Genomic DNA, 18,319 nt, shown 5'->3' with positions numbered 1-18,319 from the left:
ATATTCTGTTGGTGATCTAATGTTAGAAAAATACTCTCCAGAAACATAGAAGACAATCTCCTTTTAGCTATCTAGTGTATGAGAACTCTGTTCAAAAGCTTAAATGAAAATATACTGTTGGTGATCTAATGTCAGATAAAACTATGCAAAACATAGAAAAAGATATTCTTTTGGTGATCTAATATCAGAAAAACACTGTCCAGAAACACAAAACATCATATTTTGTTGGTGATATAATGTCAGCAAAACACTGTCCAAGAACAAAAATATTCTGTTGGTTATCTAATGTTAGAAGAACACTGTCCAAAAAGTTAGAACATCATAATTTGTTGGTGATTTAATGTCAGGAGAATACTGTCCAAAAACTTTATAGAACATATTCTTCTGGTGATCTAATGTTAGGAGAACATTGTCCAAAAACTTAGAATAAACTATTCTGTTTGTGATCTGATGTCAGAAAACCACTGGCCAAAAAGAAGAAGAAAATATTCTCTTCGTGATCTAACGTCAGGAGAACATTGTCATTACACTTAGAAGAACATATTCTTTTGGTGATCTAATGCCAGGAGAACACTGTCGAAAAACTTAGAAGAACATATTCTGTTGGTGATCTAATGTCAGGAAAAGAGTGTGCAAAAAATTAGAACATATTCTGTTGGTGAACTGAAGAAAGCGGAACACTGTCCAAAACTTAGTGTAAAATATGTTGTCAGTTATTTAATGTTAGGCGAGTACTGTCTAAAAACTTAAAAGAAAATATTCTGTTGGAGATCTAATGACAGGAAAATACTCTCCAAAGACTTAGAAAAACATATTCTGTTGGTGATCTGATATTAGAAGAACACTGTCCGAAGAAGCACAAAAATATTGATGATCTAATGTCAGCAGAACACTGTCCAAAAAGTTAGAATAATATGTTCTGTTGGTGATCTAATGTCAGGAGAACAGTGTCCAAAAACATAAAATAAAATATTCTGTTGGTGATCTAATGTCAGAAGAACGCTGTTCAAACACTTAGAAGAAAATATTCGGTAATGTTAGGATAACACTCTCTTAAAACTTAGAAGGACATACTTTGTTGGTGATATAATGTTAGAAGAAAAATGTCCAAAAACTTAGCATGAAATATTTTGTTCGTTATTTATTGTTAAGCAAACACTGTCGAAAAACGTAAAATAAAATGTTCTGTTCGTGATCTAATGTCAAGAGAACAGTGTCCAAGAACCTAGAAGAAAATATTTTGTTGGTAATCTAATGTCAGTAGAACAGTGTCCAAGAACCTAGAAGAAAATATTTTGTTGGTAATCTAATGTCAGTAGAACAGTGTCCAAGAACCTAGAAGAAAATATTTTGTTGGTAATCTAATGTCAGTAGAACAGTGTCTAAAAACTTAGAAGAAAATATTCTGTTGGTGAGCCTATGTCAGAAGAACAATATCCAAAAACTTGGTATAAAATATTTTGTTCGTTATCTATTGTTAAGCGAACACTGTCGAAAAACGTAAAATAAAATGTCCTGTTGGTGTCCTAATGTCAGAATAACACTGTCCAAAGACGTAGAGAAAAATCTATTGATGGTGTAATGTCAGCAGAACAACGTCCGAAAAGTTAGAATAGAATATTTTATTGGTAATCTATTATCGGGAGAACACTGTCCAAAACTTAGAATAAAATATTATATTGGTGATCTAATTTCAGGAGAACACTGTGTAAATAGTTAGAAGAAAATATTCTTCTGTTGATCTAATGTTAGGAGAACACTGCACAAAAACGTAAATGAAAAGATTCTGTTGGTAATCTAATGTCAGCAGAACTCTGTCGAAACACTAAATGAATATATTCATTTCGTGATCTAATGTCGGAAGAACACTGTCTAATAAGTTAGAACACCAACACTGTCCTAAAACTTAGAATAACATATTCTCTTGGTGATGTAATGTCAGGAGAATATTGTCCAAAAAATTAAATGAAAATATTCTGTTGGTGATCTATTGTCCCAAGAATGCTGTCCAAAAATTGAGAAGAAGATATTCTGTTGGTTATCTAATATCAGGAGAACACTGTCCAAAATCTTGGAAGAAGATATTCTTTTGGTAAACTAATATCAGGAGAACACTGTCCAAAATCTTATAAGAAGATATTCTGTTGGTGATCTAATGTCAGCAAAACACTGCCAAAAAGTTATAATAAAATATTTTGTTGTTGATCTCATGTCAGGAGACACTTTCGAAAAACTTAGAAGAACATATTCTCTTTGTAAGCGAATGTCAGCAGAACCCTGTCCAAACACTTAAATGAAAATATTTATTTCGTGATCTAATGTCGGAAGAACACTGTCCAAAAACTTAGAAGAATATATTCTGTTGGTGTTCTCATGGCAGGAGAACATTGTCCAAAAATTTAAATGAAAATATTTTGTTGGTGATCTAATTCTAGAGAACACTGTTCAATAAAGTAGAAGAAAGTATTTTATGGTGATCTTATGTTCACTATTTTGGCAACTTTTGTGAACGTACATATTTTAAAAAAATGATCAGATCAGATTATAACTTTGTGAATAGTATATTTGTGTTGGAATTAATCTAAATATAAGTTTTCATTTAGTTACAACTTACTTACCTATGAAATTGGTTTCATTAACATATTTTATGGTTTTGTCGAACTCCTTGTCTTGGTTAGGTGTTTTTTCACTCACATTTTGGAAATAATTTATTGGCAATTGCACTTGTTTCTCGACGAGAATGGTGGTTTGCTGAATTAAAACAAAGACGACTTAAAAACTACGAAAAGTATGGTCTACTTAAGGTAATAAATAATGTCAGAGAATTGCAGATGTTTGTGAACAATGGTAAAGGCTTTAACAAAAAATAGAAATATTTTTATAATGTTTACCACAGAAAAGAACTGATCAAAACACAGATAACTAGAAGAATAAACTTAAATAATTAATTTAGATGAATTAATCTATATAAATATAATAGTACTTTTTTCCCTATAGCTACTTTGCAGAGTGTGGATGAATCTTCATGGAAAGTAATATGGAGGTTCATTAGGTCCATATGCGGTACATATTTTCATTTTGCGTTTTATGGATTGTATGGGCATTTTTGTGCTACTACTTCGCTCCCCTTTCTTGGATCTTCATCAAATTTGGTACGAAGTTTTGTTGGATCCTTGCGGAGATACATGCAAAGTTGTGATTTAATATTTTATGTTTTGACGTTTTTATGGTCGTTCTTATATTTTTACAATTACGTACAAAGAAGCAATTTTTTTATGTGATAACCTTTTATTGATCATGAATTTCTATAGCGGGCCCTTCATCTAGTATAAAATAAATTTATAAAGAAGACACAAATATATATGTGCAAAACTCCTGTCATTTTGTGAGGAATGTTTTTACCTACGTATAAAACACACACAAAATAAATCTGAGTGTCTGTTTGTTCGTCCGTTACCTAACTACTGCTAGTTCGCTGGGTTAATCTTAAATAAACTTTATGAGATGATAGCTTAGAACGTGGTATATGCTAGTGTTTCTCAGCCCTTTCAATTCCTCATAATTGCTGTCATTGAGCATTTATCATATTTGATAGTGATGGGGTCAAACGATGGGTTATAAAAACAATTTTTCATGTCCCCCAGCACTGATGGAGTCAAACTGATGGGTTATAAAAACAATCTTCCATGTTCTCTAGCAGTAATGGGGTCAAACTTATGGGTTATAAAAACAATCTTCCATGTTCTCTAGCAATGATGGGGTCAAACTTATGGGTTATAAAAACAATCTTCCATGTTCTCTAGCAGTGATGGGGTCAAACTGATGGGTTATAAAAACAATATTCCATGTTCTCTAGCATGAGATGGAGTCAAACTGATGAGTTATAAAAACAATCTTCCATGTTCTCTAGCAGTGATGGAGTCAAACTGATGGGTTATAAAAACAATCTTCCATGTTCTCTAGCAGTGATTGGGTCAAACTGATGGGTTATAAAAACAATCTTCCATGTTCTCTAGCAGTGATTGGGTCAAACTGATGGGTTATAAAAACAATCTTCCATGTTCTCTAGCAGTGATTGGGTCAAACTGATGGGTTATAAAAACAATCTTCCATGTTCTCTAGCAGTGATGGGGTCAAACTGATGGGTTATAAAAACAATCTTCCATGTTCTCTAGCAGTGATGGAGTCAAACTGATGGGTTATGAAAACAATCTTCCATGTTCTCTAGCAGTGATGGAGATAAGTAAGCATTATTACCTCTCTAACAAGCTTCTGTGACGAGTAGATAGCGAGGTTGACCTCTGACCAGAAATCGTAACAAATTTCCAATGTAAGTGAAGGTCCTATTCATGGATCACATTTAAGTTATTCTGAAAACAAAGGTCCATGGGAATGTAAGAAGGTGACTTTATAGGTATATCAGCTAAGGGGAAGCATGTAAACTGGTCAGAAGGAATACTTATGTGGGCCTGTTGTTTTATTGGTGTTCTGTTTATAGAGTGTAAGATTTTTCCTTATGTATTCAACTGTCCTTTATTGGGTAAGTATGCTGTTGAGATGGTTTTATGGGATGAATTTGTTGTTTAGGTTGTTTTATTGGGCAAGCACGGTGCTTAGTTTCTTTACTGCGTGATGATGGTGTTTAGATGGTTTTACTTGGTAAATATGCTGTTTAGGTGGTTTGTATTGGGTACATATATTGTTTAGGTGGTTTTATTGGATACGTGTGCTGTTTAGGTGGTTTTTATTGGATACGTGTGCTGTTTAGGTGGTTTTGTTGGATACATTTACTGTTTAGGTGGATTTAATGGTCGAAGATGCTGTTTGTAAAAACATCTGTGTATATTAAACAAAAAAACATTTGTTATTATTGTATTTGTATGTTAATTGTGGATTTGAGAGTAAAACTTGCTACAATTATTGTACAAAGTCAAGGACACAAACCTTCATAAATGTGGCCTGAAGAATGTTCCTGGGTATGATATTCCTGAAGTAGATAAACAAGAAAGAAACATAAGCAATTGATTGACGTTAATATAAATACAAGAATCAATAACTCGTAACTTTATTGATGCTAATATAATTACAACAATTAGTAACTCGTAACTTTATTGATGCTAATATAATTACAACAATTAGTAACTCGTAACTTTACTGACATTATTATAATTACAACAATTAGTAACTCCTAACTATACTGACGTTAATATAATTACAATAATTAATAACTCCTAACTTTACTGACGTTAATATAATTACCACAGTTAGTAACTCCTAACTATACTGACGTTGATATAATTACAACAATTAGTAACTCCTAACTTTACTGACGTTAATATAGTGACAATAATAAGTAACTCGTGGCTTTATTGACCTAAGTATAAACACAATAATAAGTAACTTGTAACTTAATTTATGTTAATATAAACGGAACAATTATTAACTTGTAACTTAATTGATGTTAATATAAACACAACAATTTGTAACTCGTAACTTTATTTACGTTAACATAACCACAAAAACGAGTAACTCGTAACTTTTTTGACGTTAATATAAAGACAAGAATTGTAACTCGAAACTTTTTTGACGTTAATATAAATACAAGAATTAATTCTTCCAAGTAAAACCAGTGGTTCTTTAGAAAATTCACGTATGTTGCCTCAAACATAAAACTTAAAACACACACTCTGCACCAGTAGAAAAAGACTGGAATAAGAACAATAGTTTTTATAAAGTTTTGTACAGGAATAATTTTAGGAACGGGCCGAGCTTGGCTTCATGATTAGTGTGTCTTAACTTTGATACCTAGGATTCATAGCTACCGTGCTGATATAGCCAAAACAAGTTTCGCACTTTAAGGTTGTGAGTGTAAATTAGGAGAGACACTAATATACTAATATCCCTGTGTTCGGTCAAAGTATGAAAAGAAAAAAATTAAACCATCTGTCTTCCTTTTAAAGTTTCAGTTCAAGACTAAAGATACTAGGTGTAGTTATGAGTGGTTTGGTTTGCTTTGAATTTCGCGCAAAGCTACATGAGGGCTATCTGCGCTAGCCGTCCCTACTTTAGTAGTGTAAGAGTAGAAAGAAAGCAGCTAGTCATCACTACCCACCACCAACTCTGGGCTACTCTTTTACCAACGAATAGTGGGATTGACCGTAACATAATAACGCCCCCATGGCTGAAAGGGCGACTATGTTTTGTGTGACGAGTAGTTATAATTCTGAACTGTAAATTATAAAAAACAACCCCTTTCTGTATTTCGCCAACATTTCTTTGTTTTTAGTCTATTTTTTTTTACATTTTTCATCTTCATTACCACATCTGTATGACTAAGGATCATTTTAATCACCATTACTACATCTTTATGACTAAGGATCATTTTAATCTTCATTAACCACATCTTTATGACTAAGGATCATTTTAATCACCATTACCACATCTTTATGACTAAGGATCATTTTAATCGTCATTACCACATTTTTGTAACTAAGGGTCATTTTTAACCACCATTACTACATTTTTGTAACTAAGGATCTTTTTAACTACCAATACCACATTTTTCTAACTAAGGATCGTTATTAACTCCCATTACCCCATTTTTGTAACTAAGGATCATTTTAACTACCATTACCCCATTTTTGTAACTAAGGATCATTTTAACCACCATTACCATATTTTTGAAACTAAGGGTCATTTTTAACCACCATTATCACATTTTTGTAACTAAGGATAATTTTTACCACCATTACCATATTTTTGAAACTAAGGGTCATTTTTAACCACCATTACCACATTTTTGTAACTAAGGATAATTTTTACCACCATTACGATCTTACCTGAGTACATCAAGAACGGAGTCTAAAATCTGTTCTGAGCTTCCTGAATGTTCTATTATTTCTTTAGGCATGACGTCCTGTCTTCCTGGGTGAACAACGTGACCCAACACAGCACCTAACGCCGAACACGACAGAGACATTCCAAGAAACAAAATCAGAGTAAGAGCAAGCATTCTTCCATTTTCTTTTTGACCCACAGAAGATATGCCTGATAAAAAAAAAAAAAACTTTATAGAACAACTGATGAATAACTACTTTAAATATTTAGCTGCAATGATCTTAATAGAACAACGACTAACATAAGCGTGTGTGTGTTTTCTTATAGCAAAGCCACGTCGGGCTATCTGCTGAGCCCACCGAGCTAACGTAAGCAGGCTGTGGCTCAATTGTAAAAACAGGTTACACAGAAAAATATATGAAACTGGTGAAATGTTGTAGTATTATGTTTACTCAGTAGTAGAGACACGATGTTTAGGACGCTCGACTTGCAGCCTGCGAGTCAAATATTTGTGTTTCATCATCAAAAGTAGATGCGTTATAACGTGATAGTCAGTTAAACTATTCGATACTAAAGAGTAGTTCAAGAGTTGGCGAATAGTGCTATGTGACTATCTCCTCCTCTCTAATCTATCACATTTAAATTAGGGATGACTAGCGCAAAACAAATGGATTCAGAAGTTCCAATTGTACAATGTTGTTATGAAAGTTAACTAAAGTTATAATGGTGAAACCTGAGAATCTATTTAAACACCAAGGTTTCAATAGACAAAGTTAGGAGTCTAATAATAAATGAGATTTATTCTACAAGTAAAGTCTAGACAACTTAGTCATTAGTAGGATCAAGTGCTACATCCATTTCCATCACTATCTTGTTCATTTCTTTTTTTCTAGTTTAGTAGCCACACTGACATACCTTGTTTATCTAATACTTGTGGAATTGTGGTCAGATGTTTAGTATATTAGCTCAAGGCCATTATTAAGCAAGTATTGCGCCATCTGTAACTTTCAGTATGTGTTTGTGTGTTGTTGTTTTTAGCAAAGCTACATCGGGCTATCTGCTGTGTCCATCGAGGGAAAACGGACCCCTGATTTTAACATTGTAAATCTGCAGACTTACCGCTGTAGCAGCAGGAAACTAAATTCCAGTAACATGGAAGTAATATGAAGCCCTTGTTTCAAGTTTTTTATATTACATAGTTCATGTCGATATGAAACATAATCTAATAATTATGTCCCAGTTAGGTTTAGCTCAAACCCGGTTAAAAATTGGAGTTGGAATTTGAAATAAGAACTAGAAATACAAAACTGGGAAGTAAAATATGATACTACAAAAATGTTGATTGACGTTAGAGGTTTTATTTGATGTCAGGTATTACGTTTAATTCTGAAAGCAAGGAATCTTAATTAGCTGTTAGTGTATAACATTTAGGATACGAAGTACAGTTCTTACCCATCCAGATGTTATTATGTTATATTAAATTACGCATGTATTATAAATTTGTTTCTTCTTTTTTTATGAGAAATATGGCCGATGTAAGCCCATTTACACTTGAAGAGCGTATTGTGACAAGTACGTGGGTACATGAGCGCAAGAATACTGGTGACACCACACAGATACACTGGATACATAAGATATATGGATGGGTAGGAACTTACGGGCTACCCTGCACATTTTAGTTTAGGAGCAGCACGATGTGTTTAATTGTATGAAATCTTAGGTAATGATGAGTTAAACATACTCGATAATATAAGAAACACCACCTATCTTTCAGGTCGTGAATTAACAACGTTAAATTGCATATTCTTCTGAGTTACTTACTTTACTTGGTCGAGAATACATTATATCTCAGGGAATTTACAGTACAATACAGACCTCAAGTTTTAGTTAGGGTTGAAGTATTTGTAAAGGTTGACAAGTAGGTGTCTTACTAATGTGTGGTGTGAGATGTGGTGTTTGTAAAGGTTGACAAATAGGTGTCTTACTAATGTGTGGTGTGAGATGTGGTGTTTGTAAAGATTGACAAATAGGTGTCTTACTAATGTGTGGTGTGAGATGTGGTGTTTGTAAAGGTTGACAAGTAGGTGTCTTACTAAAGTGTGGTGTGAGGTGTACTGTTTATAAAGGTTGACAAGTAGGTGTCTTACGAAAGTGTGGTGTGACATGTGGTGTTTGAAAAGGTTGACAATTTTTGGCCTAGCGTGTTTAGAAATCTTATCAGTGTTTACTAAATCTTTTTGACATCTTTAGAAGTTTGATGCAACTGAGCAGACAAGTGATTTTCTTTGATCAAGAGTTAAATAAATTAAGATTTAAACACATTTGTAGGTTTGTAAAAAGTAAGGTATTATGTAACACTTAAGGAACTGGAAAAGAAACTCTTTCAAGAGAAGTTTGATCTATAACCCCATTTTTGTTCAGGTGTTGTCTACAGGGTGGCCCGTAAGACCCTACCCATCCATATGTTATTATGTTATATTCAATTACGCTTACGTTATAATACTAATGATGAGTTGAAGGCAGCTGTTACCGCGGCATTTGGAACAGTCACCCCTGCTATGTTGAGGAAAATGTCTCACAGAACATGGCGTCGCATAATATTGTGCAGCGAGAATGAGGGACAACACACAGATACACTGGATACATAAGATATATGGATGGGTAGGAAGTTACGGGCCTCCCTGTACTGTGTTCGTGTGAAAAATATGATTAAATGTTTGACCTTTCTATTTTAAAAAGATATTACACGAAACTTTACTAAAATGGCGATCTCTTATGGCTGTTAGTTTCAAAATATTTAAATACAAAGTGTTTAAGCTAACCCTTTCTCAAGTTATGTTTTTTACAACCTCATTAGGTATCGATCACAAATGTTGATAAAACAGTCTTTTTCGGTTTATAATATCTGTAATTACTTTGTTAATCCATATGAACACTTAACTAGGTCCATGTCCTTAATGAAAGACATGCCTTAATTAATCAATGTCGACGTCACAGACACTCTTCACGAACGTTGCGTTATTAATTAACTGAACTAGGCTCCATAACAAAGCGACAAAAAATCATATTTTGTGACATAAAACACCAATACCAAATAATCCCTTTAAGATTCTAATTTCTTATTCATGTTTCTAATTCGATAGATAAATTTTGAATAGTTTAAGTTTCCTGATTTGAGAAGTATTCTAGTTCTACAGAATGCACGTAAAATTAAAATAAAGTTTCATAATATTTGTACCATTTGTCTTTTTTATATAAATATTACCTTTTTTAAAAATAATATTTATACAATCTTAAATATTTTCAGCTTCCACTTTCTAGGACACCTCATCTTCAGGATGTTCGTAACACTTGTCTGTTTTTATATAAATATTAAATTTTCTTTTAGATTTGTACTTAGAACTTCTTTTTAAATTTGTATTTATTATAGGTTTTTTTATTTTGTACAAATAGAGAGGCTTCTAAAGGTTTGCAAACACGACTTCTTCTCTTTAAGTATCAACGTATTACCTACCATTTCTGATTATTTAGGATTTTAAAAATGAGTGTAACAAATTCAGGTGACGCTCGACAATTTAGGATTTAAAAGATTAAGTCAAGTGTAACAAATTAAGCAGTTTAAATTCAAAAACTGACCTTGAATGATACTACAAATCAGAAGAGGAACAATGATCATCAGTAACGCTTGAAACACCAGTTTTCCAGGTATTCCCACCAGTTCGATACTTAATGGCGAAGGATTCAGTTTTTGAACTACCAAGCCAACACAAAACCCTAAAACTGTTGCCGAAAAAATCAGGATAGAGCACAAGTTCTTTCGTGTCCACTTCTTTATCTTGTGGGAAAGAAAACGTATTTAATGAAGCTTGTGTTACAAAGAAGGTGAAACAATTCAATAAAAATAAAAAATCCACCTGGGGGTTTCTGTTCAACATGTGTTTAGTCATCAAAAGACGAAAACAAAACGTATATTAAGAAGAAACTGATAAATGATAAGCTGATGTGTTTATTGTTCATCCTAGGAATACTGCTAGGGCCGAAACTTTGTGATTTTTAAAAATATTTGTTTATGGTGTGGGTTCTTGTTGGGTTTTTTTTCACTTTGATCTACTACATTACAGCGGTCTGTGTCTGATTTCTAATCAAAAGCCTGAAGTAGATAGGTAGCTTTAGGTCTTCAACGATTCTCATAGTATATTAAATAAATAATCCATCATTAAAGCAACCGATCACCTCTAAGAAAGGAAAGTGTATCTCCTTATAAAGTCAGATTTTTACAAGTTTAGTTAATTAATTATGATTTATCTCATTTCTTTCTCACGTAACTTAAAAGAATTGGAGGATGATAAAAGTTATTTTTTATACGAAAAAAAGTTTTAATCCTTATTATATAAGTCAAAATTTATGTCAAGATGACACCAGTTAATCAATTGACTGACAAACAAAACAAATGTGTCCCTTATCTGTCAGTTATGTCACAATAAATATGTTCTTATCTTCCAACCATGTCATAACAAACGTGTTTCTTATATGACAGTGATGTGATAACAAATGTATTCCTTATCAGCCAGAGATGTCATAACAAATGTATTCCTTGTCTGACAATGATGTCATAAAAAAACAAATGTGTTTTTATTTGACAGTGATGTGATAAAAAAACAAATGTGTTTTTATTTGACAATGATGTGATAAAAAACAAATGTGTTTTTATTTGACAATGATGTCATAAAAACAAATGTGTTCTTATTTGACAATGATGCCATAAAAACAAATGTGTTCTTATTTAACAATGATGTCATAAAAAATAAATGTGTTCTCATTTGACAATGATGTCATAAAAAAACAAATGTGTTTTTATTTGACAGTGATGTGATAAAAAACAAATGTGTTTTTATCTGACAATGATGTCATAAAAAACAAATGTGTTTTATTTGACAATGATGTCATAAAACAAATGTGTTCTTATTTGACAATGATGCCATAAAAACAAATGTGTTCTTAGTTAACAATGATGTCATAAAAAATAAATGTGTTCTCATTTGACAATGATGCCATAAAAACAAATGTGTTCTTATTTAACAATGATGTCATAAAAACATATGTTTTTATTTGACAACGATGTCATAAAAAACAAATGTGTTTTTATCTGACAATGATGTCATAAAAAACAAATGCGTTTTTATTTGACAATGATGTCATAAAACAAATGTGTTCTTAGTTGACAATGATGCTATAAAAAATAAATGTGTTCTTATTTGACAATGATGTCATAAAAACAAATGTGTTCTTACTTGACAATGATGTCATAAAAACAAATGTGATCTTATCTGACAATGATGTCATAAAAATAAATGTGTTCTTATCTCAATATTTTTAAATGTAAGTACTAATCAATATTCAGGTGTATGATTACATTAATTTTAATTTTTACGATTGTGTTTCATTTGTTTTTATTAATGTTGTGTTACTGTTGACACATAATAGTTTTGTTTAAATACGTTTGATAAACCTAACGAAAGGTGATGTTTTTAGAAATTAAATAATAATTGTTTAAAAAAATATAATCACTTGCTTTATTTCAAATAAAACTTTTAAAACAGAGCACTATCTCAAAGAGTTTGATAAAACTGATGACACTAGAAAGAAACTATTATTTTTTCAAATTTAAAATTAGTCAAACTTAAACAAACATTGTTTTAATTATTGTGATAAAACTAAAAACAAACAAACAGTATTTTCAAACAGCTAGATAAAACTAAGTCTTCTGTTTTCAAAGAAGTTTGTGCAGTTTATAAAATTAAACATTACATTGTTTCAAGTAGTTTGATAAAACTAATGAAATCAAAATAAAACTCTTCCTTAAATTTTTTATAAAACTGGCAAAATCATAAGAAAACTATACGTCAAACAGTCAGATAAAACTAAGTCTCGTAATTTTGAGAAATTTGGTAGGGTTTACTAAAACTAAATTAATTTAAACAAGTAATTACAACCTTGTCTTCAAACAGTTATTTATAACTTATGAAAACTAATATAAAATCATATATGTATATATATATATATTAAACAGTACACTTAACAACTTAGAATATAAGCCTTAGAGAGGAAACTATGTTCTGTAAACGGATAACGAAACTGTTTTTTTTTGTTACCTTTACTCCTTTCCAACACTCAGACTCCATTGTTTTGACTCAATCTAATCTTTTGTTCTTACTTTCTCTCTTCGCTGACTTCCATATAGTACTTGATTTTCTGTGTTTCTTAACCCTTTAGATTACAAGTTTGCAGAGCGCCACTCGTGGCAATAGTTTCAACTATTATAAGGAAGTGTGACCTAATTTATCAACTTCTTCTGACACAGTAAGTCAAATACACGTTTCATTTCTCAAAATCTTGAATTTATTTAGTTTACAGATAACAGTGAATAGTTGGAAAACTGCGTGTGTTAGAAGAATACAACATTTCTACCACTAATATGATTGTTCCCAAGTACAACACAGAACAGTTGAATTTCAGAATAATTATTATGATCGTATTAGTGGTAGAAACATACGATGAAATTTTCCAACTATCCCCTACTAGCTTTAAATAAATTTAAATATCAATGTTTGGTGGAAACAGATATATATATATATTTTTAAATCTTGAATATACAATGGTTATTTAGGTTAACAACGTGTAATTATGCCTAAAACGTCACAAGATACTGAAATGAAGTGCGTAACGGAATGTTGCACATATTAAACTGAAACTAACACTGGCGTAAGTAAGTGCAAAACATGCACCCTCGTATAAAAAGTAATTAAGCCGCCTACATTCATTCCTTTTGTCAACAATTCTTAAGATTGTCAAGCCCTTTTGAATTGCCCATGGCCCGTGGGCATACTTATGTTACCAAAAGCTAATGAAAAAAGGAAACGTAACTGAATGACAGGTATATTCAAATTTCAGAAATCAGTCACATAAATAAAAACTAAACTTTCTTAAGAAGTATTAATTACATTTCTTTTACTCCATATTTTGTTTCCTCAGTAAAAGCTGTTCATGTTATTCACGATAAACTAATATCTGACAGTAACTTAAGAGCAAACTAATTCAGACATTTCCACTTGAGTTCTAGAGAAGACTGATTCAGAATCCCCTCTGAGGTTTAAGATAAGTCTGATTTAGAATCTCCTCTGTGTTTAAGAAAAGGCTGACTCAAAATCCTCCTCTGTGGTTTAAGAGAAGGCTGGTTCAGAATCCACTCTGTGGTTTAAGAAAAGGCTGACTCAAAATCCTCCTCTGTGCTTTAAGATACGTTTGATTCAGAATTCTCCATTATCCTCATGTTATCCTCATATATATCACCAAGAAAAATGACGAGTGGAAGAATACATACTTCTTTGTTTAAAACTAATAAATTATCTTTAAAGATGGTGAACTAAATAGGAAACAACTTATAGGTAACCAATGAGGAGGAACTTTATATACAGGTTCAATGAACAGAGTTCGTTTATTATTAAAACACTCCAGTGTTTATAGTGAACCATAAATAAGAGTTAATTCACACCACAGTCTTCTACTTGCTTTTAAATATTATAGCAAAAAACACAGAAGTCGGAACTAACCATCAATTAAATTAGAGCAGATACATAATCAAAACGTCTTCTAATGAAATATAGACTAGGGCGTCAAAACATCTTCAGCCATTTTGTGAGATGTAACGTAAATAATGAAAGAAACTTCTGAGAAAAAAGGTCCTTTCACGCAATATGGCCTAGTTTACAAAGATCAAGTTTCATGTCGCCATTTGTACAGTAAAAAGAACAGAAATAAAAACCGATTAAAAAAATTATTCGCGTCAAGTGTTTCTTTTCCCACAACGTATGGTCAAATGACAGTGGAAACCAAATGAACTAAAATATTACGTTTCAAGAACACGAATTATAAACTCTATCTTCTCTCTTTCACTTTGTTCGGGAGTAACCAGTAAAGTGCTGGTTGAAAATGTCATATCCCGAAAAATATTTTTGTCTAAATTATTATAAACCCCCAGTGGCAAAGTTATTGCACATACAATGATAAAAATCGGGTTTCAAAACTGGCAGGGGTAACTTTAGGTCCCAAAACCTAGACAGCTAAAAAGAAGAAGAGACGCACGGGGGGAGGGCACTATTCATAACAATATCATATATCAAACAAAAGCGAATAGGGACCCGACCTGAAGAGAGCCACCGGTCAGCTTTGCCGATCATTAAACTTCTGTATAACGAGTCACTCTTTTACGACATAAATAAAATGCACTATTGTGTTCCATTTGTGATTTATGTCTAATGAGTCACTCTTCTACAATACAAATACAGTATATTCTAGTGTTACAGCAGTGATGTACCTCTAGTTGGTCACTCTTCTACATCATAAATACAATATATTGTTGTATTCCAGTAGTGACTTATGTCTAATGAGTCACTCTTCTACAGCATTATAAATTATATTGGCATATTATAGTAGTGACTTGTGTCTAATGAGTCACTCTTCTATAACATTACTATAGTATACTGTATGTTTCAGTAGTGGCTTATGTATAATAAACTTATGTCTAATGAGTCACTCTTCTACAACATAAATACAGCATATTGTCAAGTTTCAGTAGTGACTTATGTCCAATGAGTCGGTCTTCTACAACATAAATAGAGTATATTGTCATGTTCCACTAGTGACTTATGTCTAATTAGTCACTCTTCTAGAACATAAATAAAGTATATTCTAGTGTTCCACTGGTGACTTATGTCTAATGAGTGACTCTTCTACAACATGAATACAGTATATTGTCATGTTCCACTAGTGACTTATGTCTAATGAGTCACTCTTCTAGAACATAAATAAAGTATATTCTAGTGTTCCACTGGTGACTTATGTCTAATGAGTGACTCTTCTACAACATAAATACAGTATATTGTTGTGTTCCACTAGTGACTTATGTTTAATAAGCCACTCTTATACAAAATAAATACAGTATATTGTCGTGTTGCAAATTAATTGAAACAAATGGTCATTTTACAATATTTTCAGCATGGCGGCCGGTGTAGGCTCGCTGGACCCGCTGATTTCCTTTAATAGTCATTTTTTCACACAGATGGCGTCATTAGCTGTGTTTTGCAGTACAGTCGATCTATTTTTGGGATATATGACGAAATTTTGAGAAATATTACGTCATTCGAAATTGTGTTAGAAGGACAAAGAGACCAGTCAAAAAACAACTTCTTACCAACTCAATGAAGAAAAAACGGTATCAATGGGGTCTGAAATACAAGAACTGGACGCAAGAACAATGGAGGAAGGTGTTATTCAGTGACGAGACTTATTTTTTTGTACAGGGTCAAAGAAGTCTGCATGTTCGCAAATCTCCAGGTGAGAAACTTCGAGAATCTCACATCAATCAGTTCGTAAAACATCCCTTGAAGAAGATGTTTTTGAGCTTTTTCAGCTACTATGGCGTCGGAGGCTTACATATCGTAGAAGGTATGATGCGAGAACCACAGTACATCGAAGTTTTGCAGAGAAGAGTCGTTCCAGAATTGAAAAAGAGATTTCCAGATAGATCTGGCATTTTCCAGCAAGATCTGGCTCCATGCCACAAATCAAAACTTGTGAAAGAATTTTATGACTACTACAAAAATAAAGGTGCTGGACTGGCCTGGAAAATCTTTGGGCGATTTGTAAAAAAAGACTTCGGGGAAAAGACTGTACTACGAAAGATAAGCTAATTCAGGTGTGGTATCGCGATCCAAAATTAGTAAAGATTGCAGTCAACTTGTGGACTCGATGCCAAAGCGGATGAATGATCTTCTGAAAAATAAAGGCGGTCATATCATGTATTAATTTTTGGATTCTCAGAAATAAAACGCAAAAAATTGAAAAAATCGTAATTTTCCGTCTTGTTTCAATTAATTTGCACAAGGGTGTATGTCTAATGGGTCACCCTTCTACAACATAAAATCAATATATTGTTGTGTTTCAGTGGTGGCTTATGTCTAATGAGTCACTCTTCTACAGCATTATAAAGTATATTGGCTTATTATAATAGTGACTTGTGTCACTCTTCCACAATATAAATAAAGTATATTCTAGTGTTCCAGCAGTGACTTATGTCTAATGAGTCACTCTTCTACAACATAAACACAGCATATTGTAATGTTCCAGTAGTGACTTATGTCCAATGAGTCGGTCTTCTACGACATAAATACAGTATATTGTCATGTTCCACTAGTGACTTATGTGTAATGAGTCACTCTTCTACCACATAAATAAAGTATATTCTAGTGTTACAGTAGTGACTTATGTCTAATGAGTGACTCTTCCACAACATAAATAAAGTATATTCTAGTGTTCCAGCAGTGACTTATGTCTAATGAGTCACTCTTCTACAACATAAACACAGCATATTGTCATGTTCCAGTAGTGACGTATGTCCAATGAGTCGGTTTTCTACGATATAAATACAGTATATTGTCATGTTCCACGAGTGACTTATGTGTAATGAGTCACTCTTCTACCACATAAATAAAGTATATTCTAGTGTTCCAGTAGTTACTTATGTCTAATGAGTCACTCTTTTGTGACATAAATACAGTATATTCTTGTGTTACAGTAGTGACTTATTCTAATAAGTCACTCTTCTACAGCATTATAAAGTATATTGGCATATACTTTATATAGCGTCTTGTGTCTAATGAGTCACTCTTCTACAACATAAATACACTATATTGTCACCTTACAGTCGTGACTTATGTCCAATGAATCACTCTTATACAACCTAAATACAGTATATTGTCGTGTTCCGCTAGTGACTTATATCTAATGAGACTCTTCTACCACATAAATAATGTATATTGTCATGTTTCGGTAGTAACTTATGTTTAATGAGTCACTCTTCTACCAGAAAAATGTATTATATTGTCGTGTTTCAGTAGTAACTTGTGTCTAATTAGTCTCTCTTCTACCAGAAAAATGTATTATATTGTCGTGTTTCAGTAGTGACTTGTGTCTAATTAGTCTCTCTTCTACAATATAAATATATTATACTGTCCTTTTCCAGTAGTGACATTGCCACTGAGTCACTCTTCTCCGACATAAATAACGTATGTTGTCGTTTTTAATTCTAGAATCAGAAGTTTGATATTTCTCGGTGAACATATCAGATTACTTTATTTTGAGTTCTTTTGATTAAAACCTCGTGGTTTGTGGGTGAAAAATATTCTGGAGATCCATTTATAATTGTTTTCAGAAACCTTAAAAAGTATATGTGTTTGTAATACTTCTGTGAAGTGGTTAGAGATAAGGTTTAGTTTAAAAGCTCCTTTGGTTGAAATGGTTGATATTTACTAAATCACCCTTGAAACAACACCAGTGTTTGTTTGTAGATTTTGAAAAACACCTTTGAAAAAATACGAATGTTATTTGTTTGTTTATTTTGTAAATTATCATTGAAACAAAACGA

General features: G+C 32.4%; 1 protein-coding gene across 2 annotated transcripts in view; it reads right to left on the bottom strand.

Moving 5' to 3' along the window:
- LOC143255086 (excitatory amino acid transporter-like) overlaps positions 1-13,144 on the bottom strand; it is a 40,389-nt gene extending 27,245 nt beyond the window's left edge. The window contains exons 1-5 of one of the 2 annotated variants that reach the window (XM_076510191.1): positions 12,990-13,144; positions 10,474-10,672; positions 6,840-7,047; positions 4,945-4,987; positions 2,619-2,751 (exon numbers count right to left, since the gene is read on the bottom strand). In XM_076510191.1, coding sequence (XP_076366306.1) covers positions 2,619-2,751; positions 4,945-4,987; positions 6,840-7,047; positions 10,474-10,672; positions 12,990-13,019 — 613 coding nt within the window. In that variant the 5' untranslated portion in view covers positions 13,020-13,144. The remainder of the gene's footprint in view (positions 1-2,618; positions 2,752-4,944; positions 4,988-6,839; positions 7,048-10,473; positions 10,673-12,989) is intronic. The other variant, XM_076510192.1, reaches the window with a different exon arrangement.
- Positions 13,145-18,319: the final 5,175 nt, after the last annotated feature.

This window comes from Tachypleus tridentatus, chromosome 7, assembly GCF_004210375.1.
Source record: "Tachypleus tridentatus isolate NWPU-2018 chromosome 7, ASM421037v1, whole genome shotgun sequence".
Taxonomy (NCBI): domain Eukaryota; kingdom Metazoa; phylum Arthropoda; class Merostomata; order Xiphosura; family Limulidae; genus Tachypleus; species Tachypleus tridentatus.
This window is presented reverse-complemented; position numbering and strand designations above follow the sequence as displayed.